This window comes from Jaculus jaculus, chromosome 15 (genome assembly GCF_020740685.1).
Source record: "Jaculus jaculus isolate mJacJac1 chromosome 15, mJacJac1.mat.Y.cur, whole genome shotgun sequence".
In the NCBI taxonomy this organism is placed as follows: domain Eukaryota; kingdom Metazoa; phylum Chordata; class Mammalia; order Rodentia; family Dipodidae; genus Jaculus; species Jaculus jaculus.
This window is the reverse complement of record NC_059116.1, coordinates 24,553,145-24,572,576: the sequence shown is the minus strand read 5'-3', so window position 1 is coordinate 24,572,576 and position 19,432 is coordinate 24,553,145. Positions and strand designations below refer to the sequence as shown.

The 19,432-nt window shown below is 44.1% G+C and overlaps 1 protein-coding gene across 1 annotated transcript in view; it reads right to left on the bottom strand.

The window, feature by feature from the left end:
* Lama3 (laminin subunit alpha 3) overlaps positions 1–19,432 on the bottom strand; it is a 327,578-nt gene that overhangs the window by 74,363 nt on the left and 233,783 nt on the right. Inside the window, exons 39-42 of the mRNA XM_045135309.1 lie at positions 15,095–15,208; positions 9,569–9,678; positions 5,755–5,835; positions 1,187–1,293 (exon numbers count right to left, since the gene is read on the bottom strand). Coding sequence (XP_044991244.1) covers positions 1,187–1,293; positions 5,755–5,835; positions 9,569–9,678; positions 15,095–15,208 — 412 coding nt within the window. The remainder of the gene's footprint in view (positions 1–1,186; positions 1,294–5,754; positions 5,836–9,568; positions 9,679–15,094; positions 15,209–19,432) is intronic.

Sequence of the window (19,432 nt, the reverse complement as noted above, 5' to 3'; positions counted from 1 at the left end):
GTTAAGGCGCTTGCCTGAGAAGCCTAAGGACCCATGTTCAACTCTCCAGATCCCATGTAAGCCAGATGCACAAAGGTGAGGCAAGGACAAGGTTGCACATGCCCACCAGGTGGCGCAAGTGTCTGGCATTCGATTGCAGTGGCTGAGGCCCTGGTGGGCTAATTCTCTCTCTAAATTTAAAAAAAGAAAGAAAGGAGGAAGGAAGGAAGGAAAGAAAGAAAATCAAAGAAATGGGAGGGAAGGAGAGGGAAGAAGAAAGGATGTGCAGGGTCTTCCATGGTGGCCATTCCATTATATGATCCATCTCTTCTCTAAGAAGGCCCTCCCTCTTTCTCTTCTTCTCTCCTTTTCCTTCCTCCCTCCTGCCTTCCCAATCCTTCCTTCCTTATTCTGGTACTTTGGATTGAGCCCAGTCTCCACCATGCCTAGCAAGCACCCCACCACTGAGCTACATCTTCAGTTCTCCTTTTACTTTTTTTCCTGTCTCATTAAGTCACCCAAGCTGGCCTCAAACCTCTTTGGAGCTCAGGCTGGCCTTAAACGTGTGAGCGTCCTGTCTCAGCCTCCTAAACAGCTGTGATTACAGGTCTCTACCAACAGGCACAGCAGCATTCCTTTCTTATCAAATTAAAACTTCTAATCGTTGATGTTGACCTCTTCAGATGCACACACACAAAAAAAGCAAATATGAAAATAACCCTGCAGTGTTGATGGGAGACCACTGCAAAGTCACCAACGTACGTTTGAGCTACATACTTTAGCTGTAATGTGTTGAGTTTTAAATTTATCTTATTTATTTATTTGATAGAGAGAAGCGGGGAGAGAGATAGAGAGAGAAATGGGCACACCAGGGCCTCCAAACACTGCAAATGAATCCCAAATTCATGCACCACCTTGTGCATCTGGATTATGTGGGTCCTAAGGAATCAAACCTGGGTCCTTTGGCTTTGCAGGCAAACGCCTTAACTGCTAAGCCATCTCTCCAGCCCTGTGTTGAATTTTAAAAATAATTTGCAAAAAATAAAAGTAATGGAAGTAACATATTCACCAACACTTTATATATTACCTAAGCATTCCCAGGGCTGTCAAAAGGATAGCTTGTTAGCACTATGCTTCTCCAAACCTTTGGCTGTTCGATATAACAATTTTCTAAATGCACATCAACAGTGGTGTGCACTGATCTTACCTCCCGTTAAGGGGTCGCAAGCGCCCAGTTGGCCGTTGCTGTTACAATTGCATGGTTGACAGCTACCTCCGAATTTCTGGGGATTCCCAAAATATCCTGGTGCACACCTACACAAAACCAAGAAAGGATGAGGAATGTACAAATAATTCATCCCATATCCCATCTAATTTTCCCAACCTCTAGCTCCCTGTTTGAGCTGTTATACCTGTGTGAAAGAAAAGGTGACTGGATCTGTAGATCAGCAAGAATGAAGGCTTCTCAACATGAGAATATTTATACCTTGGGTGACAGCTAAAAAGACTAAGGGACAAAGAGGCATTGTCTCTTTCCTTCTTTCCTGCTCCCAGGACACAGACTCAGGGAGCTGAACGCGTATCTCATCAAGTCTCCTGCTGCCTGGGTCTCCTTGTTGATGGGGAACCATGAACCATGAAGAGGACCAAATGTGCATGAGAGCCAATGGTTTGGTCAATATGGAAGTCAGGGATGACTGGCTGTTAGGCAAGAGTTCCTAAAACCATCATTTAACGACTTAAGGCTAATTTACTCAGAAATAAATTGACAGTAGGAGTGATAAACATCAAATTTTTGCCTGAAGGAGGACCTTCTCCACATTTTCTAATATGTTACTTTAAGACTGAATAACTCATATTTGCGCTAATTGCAGCAGAAGGGCACATAATGGGTTTAAACTACCGAAAACGGCTACAGCTGTTACCTCTGGCTTTGTGCCATTATTAATTATTCTAGCTAATACAGTGGTGAGAATTAAAGCCCCAGCTTACAAGCTGCAAGATCATATGCCCTTGATTCTAAGATGAGCTTGGTAAGAAAAATAAAACAAATATACGTGAAATATTTCTGGAACTAGGAGGTCAACTAAAATATTTCAATTTACTGGGCTGCAGAGATGGCTTAGCAGTTAAGGCACTTGCCTGCAAAGCCAAAGGACCCTGGTTCAAGTCCCCAGTCCCCATGTAAGCAGATGCATAAGGTGGCATATGCGTCTTAAGTTCATTTGCAATGACTATAGACCTGGGCACACCCATTCTGTCTCTCTTTCTCTCTCTTAAATAACAAAAACAAAAATATTTAAAAAATATATTTCAATTTACCAAATTTCTACTCCCCATACTACCAGGCCCAAATTTTCATTAAGTTGATACATGGTGTCTTATAATGGAAGTATCAAGGAAATTTAACTCTCTAAAATCTAAATTTCGCATTAAAAAGGCCAGACAAAGCTAGGAGTGGTGGCATGCGCCTTTAATCCCAGCACTTGGGAGGCAGAGGTAGGAGGATCGTCATGAGTTCAAGGTCACCCTGAGATTACATAGTAAATTCCAGGACAGACTGAGCTAGGGTAAAACCCTACCTCAAAAAACCAAAAAATTAAAAAGCAGACAATTTCAATACAAGTCCCCAGAGGTACACTGTTAATAATATGAGGCAAAGAATATGGATTTTGAGTCAAGAACGTCTGACTGACCCTGCTTTCCACTTTCTATTGTGATCTTGAGATGTTACCTTAATTCTCCAAGATTCAGTTTCTTCATTAACTCCTCTCCCTCTCCCCCACACCATGAAAATAGATGTGCCATAAAGACATGGAGGTTTTCGGCTGTTTTCCTCACCACTGCATCCCAGGCACTTATGATAGTGTATGACATATGCATTGGCTGAATGGATAAATGAATGGGTGGATGAATGAACCAATACATAAATCAATGGATAGCTAGTAATAGCAGTGTATAGAAGAGCTAATGTAGTAAAGAATTTGCCATGATGCTTGTACATAAACAGGCATTCGGCAAAAAGTAGCCATGTTCAGAAGACATGATGAAATATGCATTTTTAGCTGGTGTCACTGGGATGACCACATTCAGAAAACAGATAGGAGGCAGAACACTCATGTATTCTCTAGCTAGAAGGTAAGTAGGTTGGGGTGGCTTATCTGAATCTACTAAGCAAGTTGGTAAAATAATAGTAATAGAGCTTTACTTAGTGACAAGGTCCCATATTCCACCCAACAAATTGCTATGCAGATCTGTGTTCTAAGACACTTTATTTTCATGTCTCATGTGTTTGTTTCTCTATCTCTTTCCTCCTTTCTTTCTCTCTTTCTTTCTTTCTTTCTTTTCTTCTTTCAGAATGTGAGTGTGAGAAAGAGAGAGAATGAGCATGCCAGGACCTTTAGCCACTGCAAATGAAGTCCAAAGAAATGCACCACTTTGTACATCTGGCTTACATGAGTCCCAAGGAATTAAGCCTGGATCCTTAGGCTTCACAGACAAGCACCTTAACCACTAAGCTATCTCTGTAGCCCTGTCTCATGTATTCCTAAAACTTCCATGGAAAGGATTCAAAAGGACAAGGCACTTTATGTAAGGTCACAAAAATATTTGGAGTTTTGGCACATCTTTAGTCTCAGCACTTGGGAGGCAGAGGTAGGAGAATCGCCATGAGTTCAAGGCCACCCTGAGATTACATGGTGTATTCCAGGTCAGCCTAGGCTAGAGAAAGACACTAACCCCCCCCCCAAGAAACTAACAAACAAACTAACTAACTAATCAACCAACCAACCAACTATATATATTTTTTGGCAGGGAGGGGGTTGGTTCCTCTTCTTCCTCATTCTTATGAAGCATTCATTACTGTTTGTAAGACGTCATGATTATGGGGCTGGAGAGATGGCTTAGTGGTTGAGCTCTTGCCTGTGAAGCCTAAGGACCCTGTTTGAGGCTCAATTCCCAAAGACCCATGTTAGCCAGATGCACAAGGGGGCGCATGCGTCTGGAGTTTGTTTGCAGTAGCTGGAGGCCCTGGTGTGCCCATTCTCTCTCTCCCTCCCTCTTTCTCTCGGTCTCAAATAAATAAATAAAAATAAAATAAACAACTGGTCATTTATTCTCCTTTTATGACTCCAGATGGTGGACAGAAGCAAAGCATCCCACTTTCACAGGTGACACAATGACAACAAAGGAACAGAGAATACATTTGTTGTCTCTGTGTGACATACACAGAGAGAGAAACTGGGTATGGGAGGAGCTGGCACCTCTTTCCTTACCTACCCCAGGCAGGCTGCACTTACCTTACACAACTGGCTTCTATTTGTTTTTTATTTATTTTTATTTTTAAAGAGTGCAAGAGAGAGAGAGAGTCTCAGCCACTGAACTCAAACATTAGATGTTTGTGCCATCTAGTGGGCATGTGCAACCTTGCACTTGCCTCACCTTTCTGCTTACGTGGGATCTGGAGAGTCGAACCTGGGTCCTTAGGCTTCGCAGGCAAGCGCCTTAACCGCTAAGCCATCTCTCCAGTTCCCAGCTGACTTCTATATATAGCATATTACTTCTTCTCACCCTTGGCTGTCCTATTTGTTAGTCCGTACTTAACAACCAGTGCCAGGAATGATGCCAGGGTGTGCAATTCATGTTTAACAAATGAAAGATGTTGACATCAACCTGGCACTAAACTGTAAAAAAAAAAAAGGTTTTATTTTTTTTTAGAAATTAAGAAACAATAGCTTCCTTTCTTGAAACATCACATGTAATATGTACTGAGAGGTGGAGTGTTAATTAAAAATTTCAAGTCGGACACCTGCCAAGTAAATGGCTACCTCATCAAGCCTGTTGCCGTCTTTGGCTTCACTGTTTGTGTAGAGCCACACGGAGGACTAAATTAGGAAGTCTCTCCAGGTGTCAGCCCCCAACTTTAAAGTCACAAGACGTGGAATACCAGCCCACCCTCTAACCCCAACCTTCCAGTCTCCCCTTCCTTCCCTGTGCTTCAAGACTGGAGAGATGGTTCTCCAGGTGCAACCCAACTTAGTCCTTTATTTTTGTCTATCACTTACTATCTATGAGAGAGAAAAAGAAGGAGAGAGAGAGAGAGAGAGAGAGAGAGAGAGAGAGAGAGAGAGAGAGAGAGAATGGGTGCCCCAGGACCTCTAGTCACTGAAAATCAACTCCAGACACATGTACCACTTTGCGCATCTTGTTTTACATAGACGCTGGGGAATCGAACTGGGGTCCCTAGGCTTTGCAGGCAAGTGCCTTAACTACTGAACCATCTCTCCAGCCCCATAGGCTAATTTTTAGTTCTGTCCATCACTGGTTTCTAGAGTCCCAAAGGTGTCACCCACGCACTGCCAACGTGGCTCCATGCTCCACACAGAGCCAGACATGGGTCTACATGCATTTTGTCATTGCATAAATGTGAAACCGATGTGAGAAAAGCTTGTTTTCTCAAACTGGATAACAGAAAACAGGGAACCTTAAATTGTACCCATTCATCTTAGGGTGTGTGTTGGGGGAAATGTAGGGCTGTGTGTGTGTGTGTGTGTGTGTGTGTGTGTGTGTGTGTGTACCTCTCAGATTTCTAAAATGAGATCAAGACAAGAAAGACGACATGAATGAAGTAAGCAGTCATATACTTTTCCTGAGACTTCTGCCAGCTCTTAATAAAAGGGGCAGCAGTACCCCTCACCTGCACCCTCACCCTCTGCCCATCATGTCCCACCTGCAGGTAGCTGGAGAGCAAGGGCGGCGACACGGGACAACACCCACCTCTCGCACTGCGCTCCTGTGTATCCGGGTTTGCAGGCACATCTCACGGTCCCACCGTTCACGACGCAGCCGGTGGCGAAACTTCAGGGAATTCAGAAAGAGGACACAGTGAAAACCCAAACCCACAAGCTTTCTGCTCATGCTACCACAAAGGACCGTCTTCCATGAAGTGAATATCGAAACCCATTGCAAGGAAAATTGTGTGAAAAAAAAAAATGTTTATTCGCCCCCTTAGGACTTTGTGGCGCTTAAGACGAATGGTTTCAGCCAACATTGGACAAACTGGCTAACAGCGATCATTTTCTTTCTGGCTTAAAGAAACGCAGCCCTTCCTTTGAGACAGGGCACAGTAACTCACTCTGGAGGAGATAATTAGAACAGCATCCCCCCCCCCCCAAAAGGAATAACAGGGAAGGAATACAACAAGTCTAGGCAGGAAAGGAGAATGAAGAGTTCTGATTCTTTTAAAATATTTTCTCTTCGTGGATCCCTGTTTCTTTCGGCTGAGTTTACTGCTGGAAGAGACCAGGCCCTGGGAACTGCAGAGAGGGCCCCAGAGTGCTTCTCACCCCCTGGGCTCTTCTGTACTGCACTTGCTGATGGTTACACGCTTTCCCTAACCAAATCCTAGATTTTCAATTTCTTTTCACTTAGCTCTACACTGATGTAGATTTGGGGGGAAAAAAATCTTTTTGCCTCCAGAAAAAGGAGTCATAAAATAAATAATAAAAGAACCCTGTTGCTTTGTGGGATGCCTTTGTCTGTTCACTGAACATGACATGGATGAACATCTGAGGGGCAAAAGCCTGGTTTGACGCTTGCTAGTGTTGAGAATTCATACTTGGGAAGCCTTCCTTGTCTGATGAGATGGCTACCGAATTGTAACTCCACACAGACAGCCTGCACGTTGTCAGCGGTATTAGCATTGCTGGAAAGGGCACTGTTTGATAAGATCGTTTTACTCCTAAACCCGGAGAACTAGAGTGACTCCAATTTCACCAAAGCCGGAAGCCGGCCTTGTCGATCTCTAGGTGCTAGATGCTTCCACCAATGCCGAACATCCTTTCCCAAGCGCCCCGGAGGAAATCTTGGCTGCTTTCTACTTCTGCCAGTTTCTGATCAAGCAAGTCTGTGCAGGTGGGAATGACAGATCCCCGAACAAACAAGACGGCAGGACCAGGCAGGCTGAGCAGGCACCGCGCGCACGGCTAGGAAAGGCGGGGTGAACGCTGCAAACTTGGGGCTCCAGAGAGGCTGCAGGTGATGTGTGGGGAGGTTAAGAACCGACTGATATCAATCTGCTGTTACCTGAGTCTGTGTTCCTCCATCGGGTACAGCTTCTTGATTTTTCATGCCCACGCTTGTTTCACTCAGTTATCTTGTGCTATTCTTTGCTTAGACCCGTGGTAAACACGGCACGATATGCCACACCCCAAGGGAACATGGGTTACCATGAAAAGAAAACCCGACACCTTAAAACCCCATGTCTTTTGGTCACACTGGGTCCTGAATGACAGCTAAGATCATGTCACTTGTGCGGAAGGGGGAGGGTTCAGAACTGTCCCAAGGTTTCTAGCACATTAAGAATTAAACCTAGCCAGGCGAGGTGGTGCCCATCTTTAATCCCAGCACTCGGGAGGCAGAGGTAGGAGGATCGCCGTGAGTTCGAGGCCACCCTGAGACTATATAGTGAATTCCAGGTCAGCCTGCACTAGAGTGAGACCATACCTCAAAGAAAAAAAAAAAAAAGAAAGAAAGAAAGAAAGAAAGAAAGAAAGAAAGAAAGAAAGAAAGAAAGAAAGAAAGAAAAGAAAAGAATTAAGCCCAGATACTTGATTACATCCCATCCACAAGGTTTTAGCCCAAGGTTACCTGCCTCTAGTTCACTTTAAAAATCACTAATTAGGGCTGGAGAGATGGCTTAGTGGTTAAGCCCAAGGACCCCAGTTCGAGGCTCCATTCCCCAGGACCCACATTAGCCAGATGCACAAGGGGGCACACCCGTCTGGAGTTCGTTTTCAGTGGCTGGAGGCACTGGCGCACCCATTCTCTCTCCCTCTCTCTCTATCTGCCTCTTTCTCTCTCTGTCATTCTCAAATAAAAAAAAAAATCAGTAATTAGGAGATCACACAGATGATGAATATATTATTAGTCTCCCAGGAGCTTTGCTGAAGGTAACACCTGTGACATGTGAGTCATCACAACAGTTGCCTAGGTGACTGTTAGGGACTCAAAGGCTGCTTTTGTTGAAACCACTGACTTTCCTTTTGAGCATATCCAAATGTCCAGTGGGGGACATATCTGACGTCAAGTGGCAGAAAAACCCAGCCTTGCTGCCATTTTCTGAACATGTCCCATGAAAAGCTATGATCAATGACACGCGCATTGATGACTGATAGCTTTGCGTTCGCTCATCTCCTGTCGCCTTCCCTCACTTCTGAAGCCCTACCCGAATGGGGGTAAATTTGAGACTTCCCATAGGTCCTGCCTGTAGTCACGGCTGCCTCGTACATTAACCCCTTTCTCTTCAGTAAGACTCATCCTTTAAGCACTTGGTACAGTGTGCATCAAACAAAGAACCCTAGTTGGGTAGCTCTTGCCTGCAAAGCCTTTCAGGCCCTCCTCCTGTCTGTGGGAACATCATTACAGCCTTTCCTTCCTGGGATCTTGTGGCTCAGATATTACCAAGGCTAAGTTTAACCATCACTCATGTCCCCGCTTAACAAACCTGGGCCTCCTCCTCCATCCTCTCTACCATGGTCACTAGAATTCTTAACGCTGTCTGAGATTCTACTTTGCTTATTTTTTGCATGGACTTACTGAGTCTGATGACCTTCTTTCATTCCCTGACCTACTTCTGGAAAATCCCCAGGACATCAGACTCCGCCATCTTTTACTGTCCCTTAGTCTCCACAGAATGTAAATGACCCCATAGTGGATGCTTGGGGAGAAAAATCACTGTTAAAAAAAGTCCAGGGCTGGAGAGATGGCTTAGCGGTTAAGAGCTTGCCTATGAAGCCTAAGGACCCCAGTTTGAGGCTTAATTCTCCAGGACCCACATTAGCCAGATGCACAAGGGGGGCACGCGTCTGGAGTTCATTTGCAGTGGCTAGAAGCCCTGGAGCGCCCATTCTCTCTCTCTCTCTATCTGCCTCTTTCTCTCGCTGTTACTCTCAAATAAATAAATAAAAATGAACAAAAACAAATTTAAAAAAATGCTTTTAAAAAAATCCAAGTATGTGGCAAAAGGAAAAAATATATATATACATATATATTTTTTCCTGTATATATATATTTTCTTCCTATATATATATATTTCCTATATATATATATTTCCTATATATATATTTCCTATATATATATCCTATATATATATTTCCTATATATATAGGATATATATATCTTATATATTTTTTTCTCATATATATATATATATATATATATATATATATATATATATATGGGAAAAGGCTGGGAGGATTCAATTCAGAAAGACTGCTTCTGTTTGATAACTTTTCCTTGCATGTTGTATTTGTTCATTTTTCCTATACCTGCTTTTCTGCGATATAATTCACATGCCATTCAATTCACACATATAACGTCTGCATCTCAATGGCTTAGCACAGTCATGGAAGTGTACAGCCACCAGCCACAACAGCCGACTGTCGAATGCTTTCATCACCCCCCAAAAGAAACCTTACCACCCTTTAGCAGTCATTTGCCTCTTCGCATGACTTCACCTCTCGCTCCCATTTCTAGGCAACCACCACACCACGTCCTGTCTCCGTGGTTTCCTTTCGAGCTTGCTCCGTACCTGTTGGTGTGAGGACATGGGCAGACCCTACAGGAACCGTGGATGGCGTCCCCATAGTGACCTTCCTTGCAGCGCTCACAGTGTTCCCCAGCAGTGTTGTGTTGACAGTTCTAGGGACAGATGACCAGGACAATGACATGAAACGGTCCATTGCTCGGATTGCTTTTCAGGTTCTTATAATTGTACACACGTCCTTCTGTCGGTGTTACTGATCAGACTCAGGGCTTGGAAGCTTCCTAGACAAATCTCTACAATGGAACGACAGGCCCAGCTCTTACCTTATAACAGCAGTCCTCTGATTGCACGAAGGCATCAGTTCTGTTACATTTGACCCTATCTCTGTTGGTGACGCCACGAAGATACAGAGGTCCTTCCACTGGCTATCCCAGGCATAATACAGTAGAGAAAGATCAGCCGTTTCATATCCCACAGTGACATTTCATAGCTGTGGCTTCTCGGGTCAGTTCCCTCCCTTCTCTGAGCTTACTGTTTCTTACACCAGTTTTACTGACATGTGACTACATGCGGTTGTCATTTGCCGAAAATATGGCATCTTTAGAATAATGCCACTTTCCCAAGCTGCTGGACGCATTAAACAAAAACAACGCATACCAGCTCCTTGGGAACTCTGGACTCTTGTTCCTCTTCCTTTTAGAAGTGCTTCCCGGGAAGCTCAGCCTCATTTTATCTCACAATTCACTTAACATGAGATGCTGAAGAGCAATGACAACTAAATAGATTTTCACCACACGGAACTGGGACAATAATAGATTGCACCGTATTTGAAGAAATCTCTCAATTTAAGTCTCAAGAAGAAGTTGTTGCTAAGCATCTTATGTATGTAAATCCACTTATGTTTACAAGGAAGTCAACACCTCATGCAAGTTGCCTTAAAGTGAGGGGCCTTCATGGCATAACTTTGCAACTGAGCTGTCTACTAACGGAAAACCGGGTGGATTTGTAGGATTTATTCATTTTGTGGAATTTTTAGTCTATACGACCTTTCTTGGCTTAGCAATAAAGCTCTAGATGTGCAAAACCATCTAGGAAAATTCCCCTTGCTACAGACACTTATAACTCAGAGATGTCTTACACTGAATTTACTTTTAAATTTTTACTCATGTGTTGTGATGGCTAATGGTCACTGTAAACATAGCAGGACCTAGAATCAATGTGAGGGATCATCTAGATTAGATCAGCTTTTGAGCATGCCTGTGATTAGGCTAACTGAGGTGGAAAAAACGATCATAAAGGGCCAAGCCATTCTGTAGGCTGGGGTCCTGGGCTGTAGAAACGGAGGGAGCTGGCGGACCAGCATTCATTGCTCTCTGCTTCCTCCCTGTGAAACGAACGTGACCTGATGCCCCATGCTCCGGTCACCATGCGTTTCCTGACACGGTGGACTGTGACCTGGAACGATAAACTGAAATAAATCCTTCTTCCCTTAAATTGATTTTTTTTTGGGGGGTCAGGTATTTTGTCCTGAGAAGGTAACAGATACATGTACTTTTAACTTTAATGGGTGTGAATTTTTAAATAATATAAGTGGCTAGGCTGGGAAAATCAAAACACACAGGTACCACAGGATAATGAGGTGTCTTTCCCAATGGAATATACTGTCCTTTGATTATATATGTCACTGTTTCTTCCTGGTTAAACAAGTGCATCCTTTGTGAATCCGTGAGCAGCTGGAAGTTATATTAAACCTGATTAGGGGAATAAGCTGTACTATTTTCTACAGAGCTATAAATAAATATATATATATTTGTCTCAAAGGGGTCTAAGTGATTCTAGCACAAGAAATGATATTTGAGTTCCCAGTCGTGCTAATTAGGGCATTACCCTACTAGTATTGAAAATTATATGTTAATTAAATTTTTAATAAAATTTAAAATAGATGAAACACTAAGATGTTAAAATATTGGGGGGGGGGGCTGGAGAGGTGACTTAGCAGTTACCGTGCTTGCCTCTATGAAGCCTAAGGACCTAGGTTCAATTCTCTAGTTCCCATGTAAGCCAGATGCACATGGTGGCACATGTGTCTGAAGTTCATTTGCAGTGGCTGGAGACCCTGGTACACCCAGTCTCTCTCTCTCTCCCTCTCAAATAAATAAACTAAATGCTTAAAAATTTTCATGTTCCTGAGAATGAAAATACTTAGTAGCTGAGGCCAGTAAGGTAAAAAGGAGACATAAAGGGTGGAGAAAGGAAGGGAGGAGGATACTTAATAGGTTGATATTGTATATATGTAATTACAATGATTGTAATGGGGAGGTAATATGATGGAGAATGGAATTTCACAGGGGAAAGTGTGGGGGTGGGGAGGGAGGGAATTACCATGGGATATATTTTATAATCATGGAAAATGTTAATAAAAATTTAAAAAAAAAAACAAAAAAAAATTTCATGCTCCTTCCCCCGAGACATAGAGCTATGCTATCCACAGGAGATGAGCAGATATTTTCGAAAATGAGAAGTTTTAAAGTAGGATGTTGTTCCCATCTGATCCTCACAGAAGGCTCACTCTGCCTGGCATCCTTCCTCCCTTCCTTCTTCCCCCAGTCTCACTGCAGTGTGAGGCCCTCCTTTGTCCCAGGTTCTGACATCAGGAGCAAATCTACTCTGCAGTTACCTGCTCTCTCACCCCATTATCTCTCAGATGTCAGGTGAGGGCCTCGTAGCTTCCTCCATTTTTCCTTTGTTGAGTGGCTCTGTCTCCTTCATAAAAGATCACTTCTTTGGAACTGGAGAGGTGGCTTAGCGGTTAAGGCACTTGCCTGTGAAGCCTAAGAATCCAGGTTCAAAACCCTAGAACCCATGTAAACCAGATACATATGGTGGCACATGCACCTGGAGTTCGTTTGCAGTGGCTAGGGGCCCTGGTGTGCCCATTCTCTCTCTCTCTCTTCCCCCATAAATAAGTAAACATTTTCTAAAAAGCAGAAACAAAAAAGAGCCCTTCTTTGGAATCCATTACAAATCCACTTTAGCTTTATTTCTGTCTTAACACAAATGACCATTTTTAAACATGTCTGGATAGATACAGTTTAGTCATGCGCTTACTTAGCACTGAGACTGGAACTATTGGAAAAATCTGATTGGAGAGGTGAGAGAAGAGCATCCGGGGCACACAGGAAACAGCCTATAGAAACCAGCTCAGTGACAGCATTGGTGTGGGGATGGGCGGGGGGTGGGGCGAGAAGCAAGGGCTACACCAGGAGCTACATACAAGTGAGTGAGGTGCTGCTGAATTGAGCCCCTGAGGCCACACTGAGGGCTGTGGGCCCTCTCCTCCTCCCTGTGAGCCACAGGGAGGCACAGCTTTCGCTGTGAGTTCCAGATAGCTAATTTTGGGGCCAGCCAGGAAGATGAACAGGAATAAACAGGCAACTGAAGAAGATTGGAAGAGAAAAGCGAAGGTGTGCAAGAAAGAGGAACATCAGACTGTTGTGGCAAAAGAGGTGACAGAGGGTGCAGAGGAAGGAAATTTAGAAGAACGGAGAAAATAATGGGCCAGGAGGACAGGGCAGGGTAGGGTAGCTGCCTGCTATAAGTGTAGCTAATCCCCTGCAGGACACACACTGCCCTTCCACCAAGGATCCAGCTACTTTTCACACTCCAGAGTCTATCCTCGGAGTCAAATGGAGATCGGCACATGTGTGAAGGTCGATTTTAGAAACACCCTTGGAACCTTGAGGGGTGGAGGTGAGTGTGTGGCAGGATCTGCTAGAATGGCCATCTGGTATTTGAAAGTGCGCATGGGTCCCTCGGCCCGACGAGGGCTGAGTTCATGCAATGGCCACGTTTCAGAGCAGCATCAGCCCTGAGAGTAGACAAGAGCACCATGCGTGCACGCGTGTGGATGTGTGTGCACGCGTGTACAGCAAGCTCTTGAAGGGAGGGATTGTGCCGGATTGTTTTAATACTTATCTCAGTATTCATAGCGAGTGCTCAGATTTCCTGAATGAATGGTGTGTCTCTAGGGGCCGTGTGTCCTTTGGATGCAAGTAAAGACAGAGCCACAAGAAAAATTTTAAAAGGCAAATGGAAAAGAAAATCTTTGATAAAAATATGAATTATGAAGGTCTTTCAATGGAGGGAAAAGACTCTGGAGAAAAGTCCCTTTGTTCTTTGTCAGATTTTGTAAGGTAGACTCGACACTGAGCAATGGTTCAGTGACAAGATAAATATTTACTCAGTAAAAGCACACACACCCCCACCCCATGTTGCACACGGTCCCCTGTCAGAGACTGCCGTACAGGAACCTTTAAGAGCTGAAAAACCACCTTTGCGGACGTCTCCTATTCTTCTTTGAACTTATAAGGTTATTATCTATCAGCATATCCTATCAGAGGGTCCTTGGCAGCACTCCCCTGTTCTGGCCTGTCTCATCTTGCAGAGGAAGCACATCCCAGGGACATGCTCAATACAGTCTAGGAACTCAAGGAGCTAAAATGCATGCTAGGTGCATTACACAATGCAAAGGAAGCCCATGCCAGGAAGAGCAAATTTCCAAGAGCATTCCTGGGGTGTCCACGCTCTCTCCTTTGATTGCAGTGAGGTGGGGAGACGGAAAGGAAGAGTGAAGCACAGAAATTATAAGACATTCTCAAGTCGGGCAAGAGGTTCTCCTTTAGGATACAAAAGAAAAAAAAATTTCTTAAGAAGCCAATTTGGGGCTGGAGAGACAGCTTAGCGGTTAAGGGGCTTGCCTGAGAAGCCTACGGACCCACGTTTGACTCTCCAGATCCCGCGTTAGCCAGACGGTGACGCAAGTACAAGGTGCAAGTGTCTGGAGTTCAATGACAGTCGCAGAGGCCCTGGCACGCCAACTCTCTCTAAAATAAATTTTTAAAAAATCCTTGAAAAAGAGAAGCCAGTTTTGTGGGGGAGAATTTTATAAAATAAAATATTCTACATAAGATCATTTGCTAGTAGATATGTTGTAACCATCCTACCCGAGCCCTTAAGAAGAAAGTTACATCCAAGGCTTGAGGATGCTATGAGGAAGGAGAGGCGAGACCGTTCTTCTTCTTCCCTGACATACCCTCCTCACCCCCTTTCCCATACTTCACCTTGGCAGTGGTGGCACTGCATTCTAGCTAGCAGCACCCCTAATTGCTTGCTTGAGTTACTGCTCATCTGAGAGCTGCAAGTCCCCTTCTTGCGACCTCCTGCTACCAAAATTGGGCCCCAAATTAACAGCTCTGTCTCATTATATCCCGCCAAGAGTCAAGGCCTATGGTCCACCTATTAGCATCACGAGTTGAGGCGTTGACGTGGAAGGTGGGGTGGCGTGTAACTGTTTAGACTGGTGTTCTTTTCTAATGGTGCATGTTAAGATGGGGGAGAAAAGTGTGAAATACGTAACCCCGCTTGATGGCGCTGAAGCCTCTCGTGTGGTCATTGTAACCTCTGGTTAGGCCTTGGGAGGAAATGTAACACTGACATCTCGGGGTACAGTAAGGGGGGAAGAGGAGAGAAACAGATTACTTGCCGATAACATCAGACTATCATTTTACTTACAATGCACATCCCGGAGCCGTCCTGGCATCGACCGGAATGTCCGTTGCAACTGCAGGGAACACACCGTCCAATCGGCAAGCCCTTGTTATCCCGATAGTATCCGGGGCTACAACCCTATTTTTTCAGACAAAGTGTTTTGATCAATACCAAGAAAAAGAGCCTGTCACAATTCTATCTGTGAAGAAGTCATTTTTTAATCTTCTTTCCTCCTGGTGCTGGGCAGATTTCTAATTGCAACCACCAGCCTGATCCATTAGCTTTCTGGTGAGGATGTGTTTTAACTCTGAGAGGGAGGGGGTGGGGTGCGGCTGGTGGGTGAGGCTCCCCCACCCACCTCCTCACACCATTCTGTTGAAGGGAGGGTGGAAGGATGGAAATACAGAGATTCAGGAGCCCCGTCTTTAGTGGGAGGGATAGCTAAGCAAACCACCTCATGTTCAAGTTCTCCTGATGGCTTGTCCTTCTCCAAGTGCGGGTTTGGGCTGGTGGGAGAAATAGCAGACGGTGGAATAGGACTACAGAGTTCTCACTGGGGTCTCCATAATAGTGGCAGAGTCATTGGCATCACCTCAATGCCACTCACTAGTAAGTGGTCAGAAAGGAGACCAGCGGGGGGGCAGAGATGCTGGAGTCCACAGTCAGTACTATTGGTCCATGTTGAACATACACAAACCCAGCCCGAGAGAGCTTCCTTGGGCTTAGCATTGCTTTCCTGTTCAATATTGTTTGATTATTCCTATCTCCTTCCAGTACAATGGAAGGGGGGGGGGGCTAGTATTTTCTATCTGGATGAAAAGAATCATAGTTTTCTTTTCGTGACCTGACACCTTTTTCATGGATTCTAATTAAGAATACTCCCAATAGGGGCTAGAGAGATAGCTCAGTGGTTAAGGCACTTGCCTGCAAAGCCTAAGGACCCAGGATCTATTCCCCAGGACCCACATAAGCCAGGTGCACAAGGTGGCACATGTGTCTGGAATTAGTTTGCAGTGGCTGGAGGCCCTGGTACATCCAGGGTTTCTAGCCACTGCAAATACACTCCAGATGTATGTGCCACCTTATGCATCTGGCTTTATTTGGGTGCTAGGGAATCAAACCTGGGTTCTGTGGCTTTGCAGGCAATAGCCTTAACCACTAAGCAATCTGAAAACAATGATTCTTTTTGTATTTTATCACTCACTAGAAATTGTTTACATTTCTGGGGCTGGGTAAAGCATTTGCTATATGAACATGAAGACCTAAATTCAATCCCAAGAATCCATGTTTAAAAAAAGAAAAAGAGGGATGGAGGGATGGCTTAGCCCTTAAGGCATTTGCCTGCAAAGCCAAAGGACCTTGGTTCTATTCCCCAGGACCCATGTAAGCCAGATGCACAAGGGGGTGCATGTGTCTGGAATTCATCTGCAGTGGCTGGAGGCCCTGGCATGCCCATTCTTTCTCTCTCTGCCTCACTCTCTCAAACAAATAAATAAATTAATAATATTTTTTAAAAAAAAAAAGAAAAGAAAAGAAAAAGAGGTCTGGATAGATGGCTTAGCAGGTAAGATGTTCGTCTGTGAAACCTAAGGACCTCTGTTTGATTCTTCAGATCCCATGTAAGCCAGACACACAAGGTGACACATGCATAAGGTTGCACATACCTACAAGGTGGCACACGTCTGGAATTCAACTACAGTGGCTGGAGGCCCTGGTGCACTAATTCTCTCTCTCTCGCTCGCTCTTGCTCTCGCTCACTCTCTCCCATAAAAGAAGAAAGAAAGAGAGAAAGAAAGAAAGAAAAGAAAAGGCCATTCTATTGGGCTTGCCTCAAAAAAAAAGGGGGGCCTGGTGGCACCCCTTGTAATCCTGGTGCTGGACAGGCAGAGACAGGAGGATCCCTTGAGCTCATGTCCAGCAGTCAAGTCTAACTGGTGAGCTCAGGCCAATGAGAGAACCTGTACATATAAAAAAAAAAAAGCCAGGCATGGTGGCACACGCCTTTAATCCCAGCACTAGGGAGGCAGAGGTAGGAGGATCGCTGTGAGTTCAACACCACCCTGAGACTACATAGTGAATTCCAGGTCTGCCTGGACCACAGTGAGACCCTACCTCAAAAAAACTAAAAAAAAAAAAAAAAAAAAGAAAGTAAGCTGGATGTGGTGGTGCACACCTTTAATCCCAGCACTGGGGAGACAGAGGTAGGAGGATTGCCTTGATTCAATACCACCCTGAGACTACATAGGCAATTCCAGGTCTGCCTAAGCTACAGTGAGACCCTATCTCAGAAAAAGGGGGGAAAAAAGTGACTTCTGTTCTTGTGGAATGACACCCACGGCTGTCCTCTGGCCTCCACTCACGTGTGCACACACACACATGAGCACCTGCATACGCACTCACACATAAAAAATATTTAAAGGCTGAGGAGATGGCTCAGTGGTTGAGGGCACGTGCTTACAAAGCCTGCCAGCTAGGGTTTGATTCCCTACTTCCTACATAAAGCCAGATGCACCAAATGGCGCATACATCTGGAATTTGTTTATAGCAGCCTGAGGCCCTGGCATGCCCATTTAGTCTCTCATTCTCTTGCTCTCTCTTTCAAATAAACAAATAAAAATAGGGCTGGAGAGATGGCTTAGTGGTTTAGGTACTTGCTGGCAAAGACAAAGGACCCAGGTTCAATTCCCCAGTACGCGAGGAAGCCAGATGCATAAGGTAACACATGCATCTGGAATTCATCTGCAGTAGCTGGAGGCCTTGGCGTGTCCATTCTCTCTCTCTCTCTCTCTCAAGATAAAAATAAAAATCAATAAAATAAAATCAAAGTATGAATGGATTTTTTTTTTCTTTTTTTTGCTGATAGCACAACTTGTAAGATACCTCTGAATGCAATCCAGGTAATGATGATATGATCGTACCTACAACAAACAAGCCCCAGGATTAAATGTCAACTGCCTTTTGGTTATGATCACATATCACATTACCTGTTTCTAAAATAAGTACACTTGATAAAGGACAAATTATTCAAATTAACAAATAGATCTGGTGAGTTTATGACACCTTGAGTGAAAGCCGTAGTTAGGGCTGGAGAGATGGCTTAGCCGTTAAGGCGCTTGCCTGTGAAGACTAGGGACCCAGGTTTGATTCCCCAGGACCCATGTAAACCAGATGAACATGTTTGCACATGTGTCTGGAGCTCATTTGTAGTGGACAGAAGCTCTGGCATGCCCATATTCTTTCTCTCTCAAATAAATAAATAAATAATTTTTTAAAAACCTAAAATGATTAGGAAAAAAAACTTATTTAAATGTGCTTTGAGGAAGGACCGTCTATCGTGATCAAAACGAAATCATCCATCTTAATTGGTCTGGATTAGAAGCAGGAAAAATACTCTCCATAAGTTATATGTCACATGACTCCCAGAATATTTGTCAGTTACTGAAATATGATCATTTTCATACTTCTACAAAGCAAGTGAACACATTCAGACCGTATTAAAGACCTACTCTAAATGAAAATGAATACATCCTAATACATTAGTTCAACAAAGTGATTCTTGTCTATAAAGTGATGATTTTTAAAAAAAAAATAAAAATCCCAGTCAACTTCCATACTATAAATGATAAAATAATGACTTTTCCAGAGCTTTTTCAGGAGCCACAGGAGCTAATTTCTCTGTAAGAATACAGATAACAGCTAGGAAGTTTAAAGAAAGATCAGATTCACTAATGGTTCATGCCTGGCAAATCAAAACATGTTTGTTAGACATGCAAGCTTTAACTACTTTTCTTAGGCAGGTTTTTGATTACTTCTTGAGTTTTCTCTGTGGGTACATTTTTTTCCATGCAAAATTTGGAAACCTATAGGCAGTGGATTCTTTTGTCCCAGTCTTAAGACTTAAGAGTTACTCCCCCAAAGGGCACAGGGTTTCATGGTATATTAACATCCCATAAGCCTTCAAGCTCTTAACCATCTAGGCCTTCCCAGGTGGGCTGATGTTTATAGGGCTTGCGGTTAATAGCTCAGAAGAGCAATCTGTCAGGTACTGTAATAAACACTGCCAGTCATTGTAACCGGGAAGCCATCCGCCCCTCCCCCAGGCCACCCATTTACTTGTCAAATTACCTGACTCAAAATGTTTGGAAACCCTTCCCCAGCCCCCCCCCCCCCAAACCAAAATTTTAAAAAGGGGACATTACCTGGCTGGGTCTAAGCTCCACATAATTTGCTTGCAGATGACCATGCCCTGGAGGCTGAAGAAATGCTACCCTTTGCTGCTGTGAATTGTACCCCAGACACTGACCCAGCAGGGCCACCCCGAAGATCCAAGGGCATCTCAGGTTCCAGGCTGGCCGCCTCACT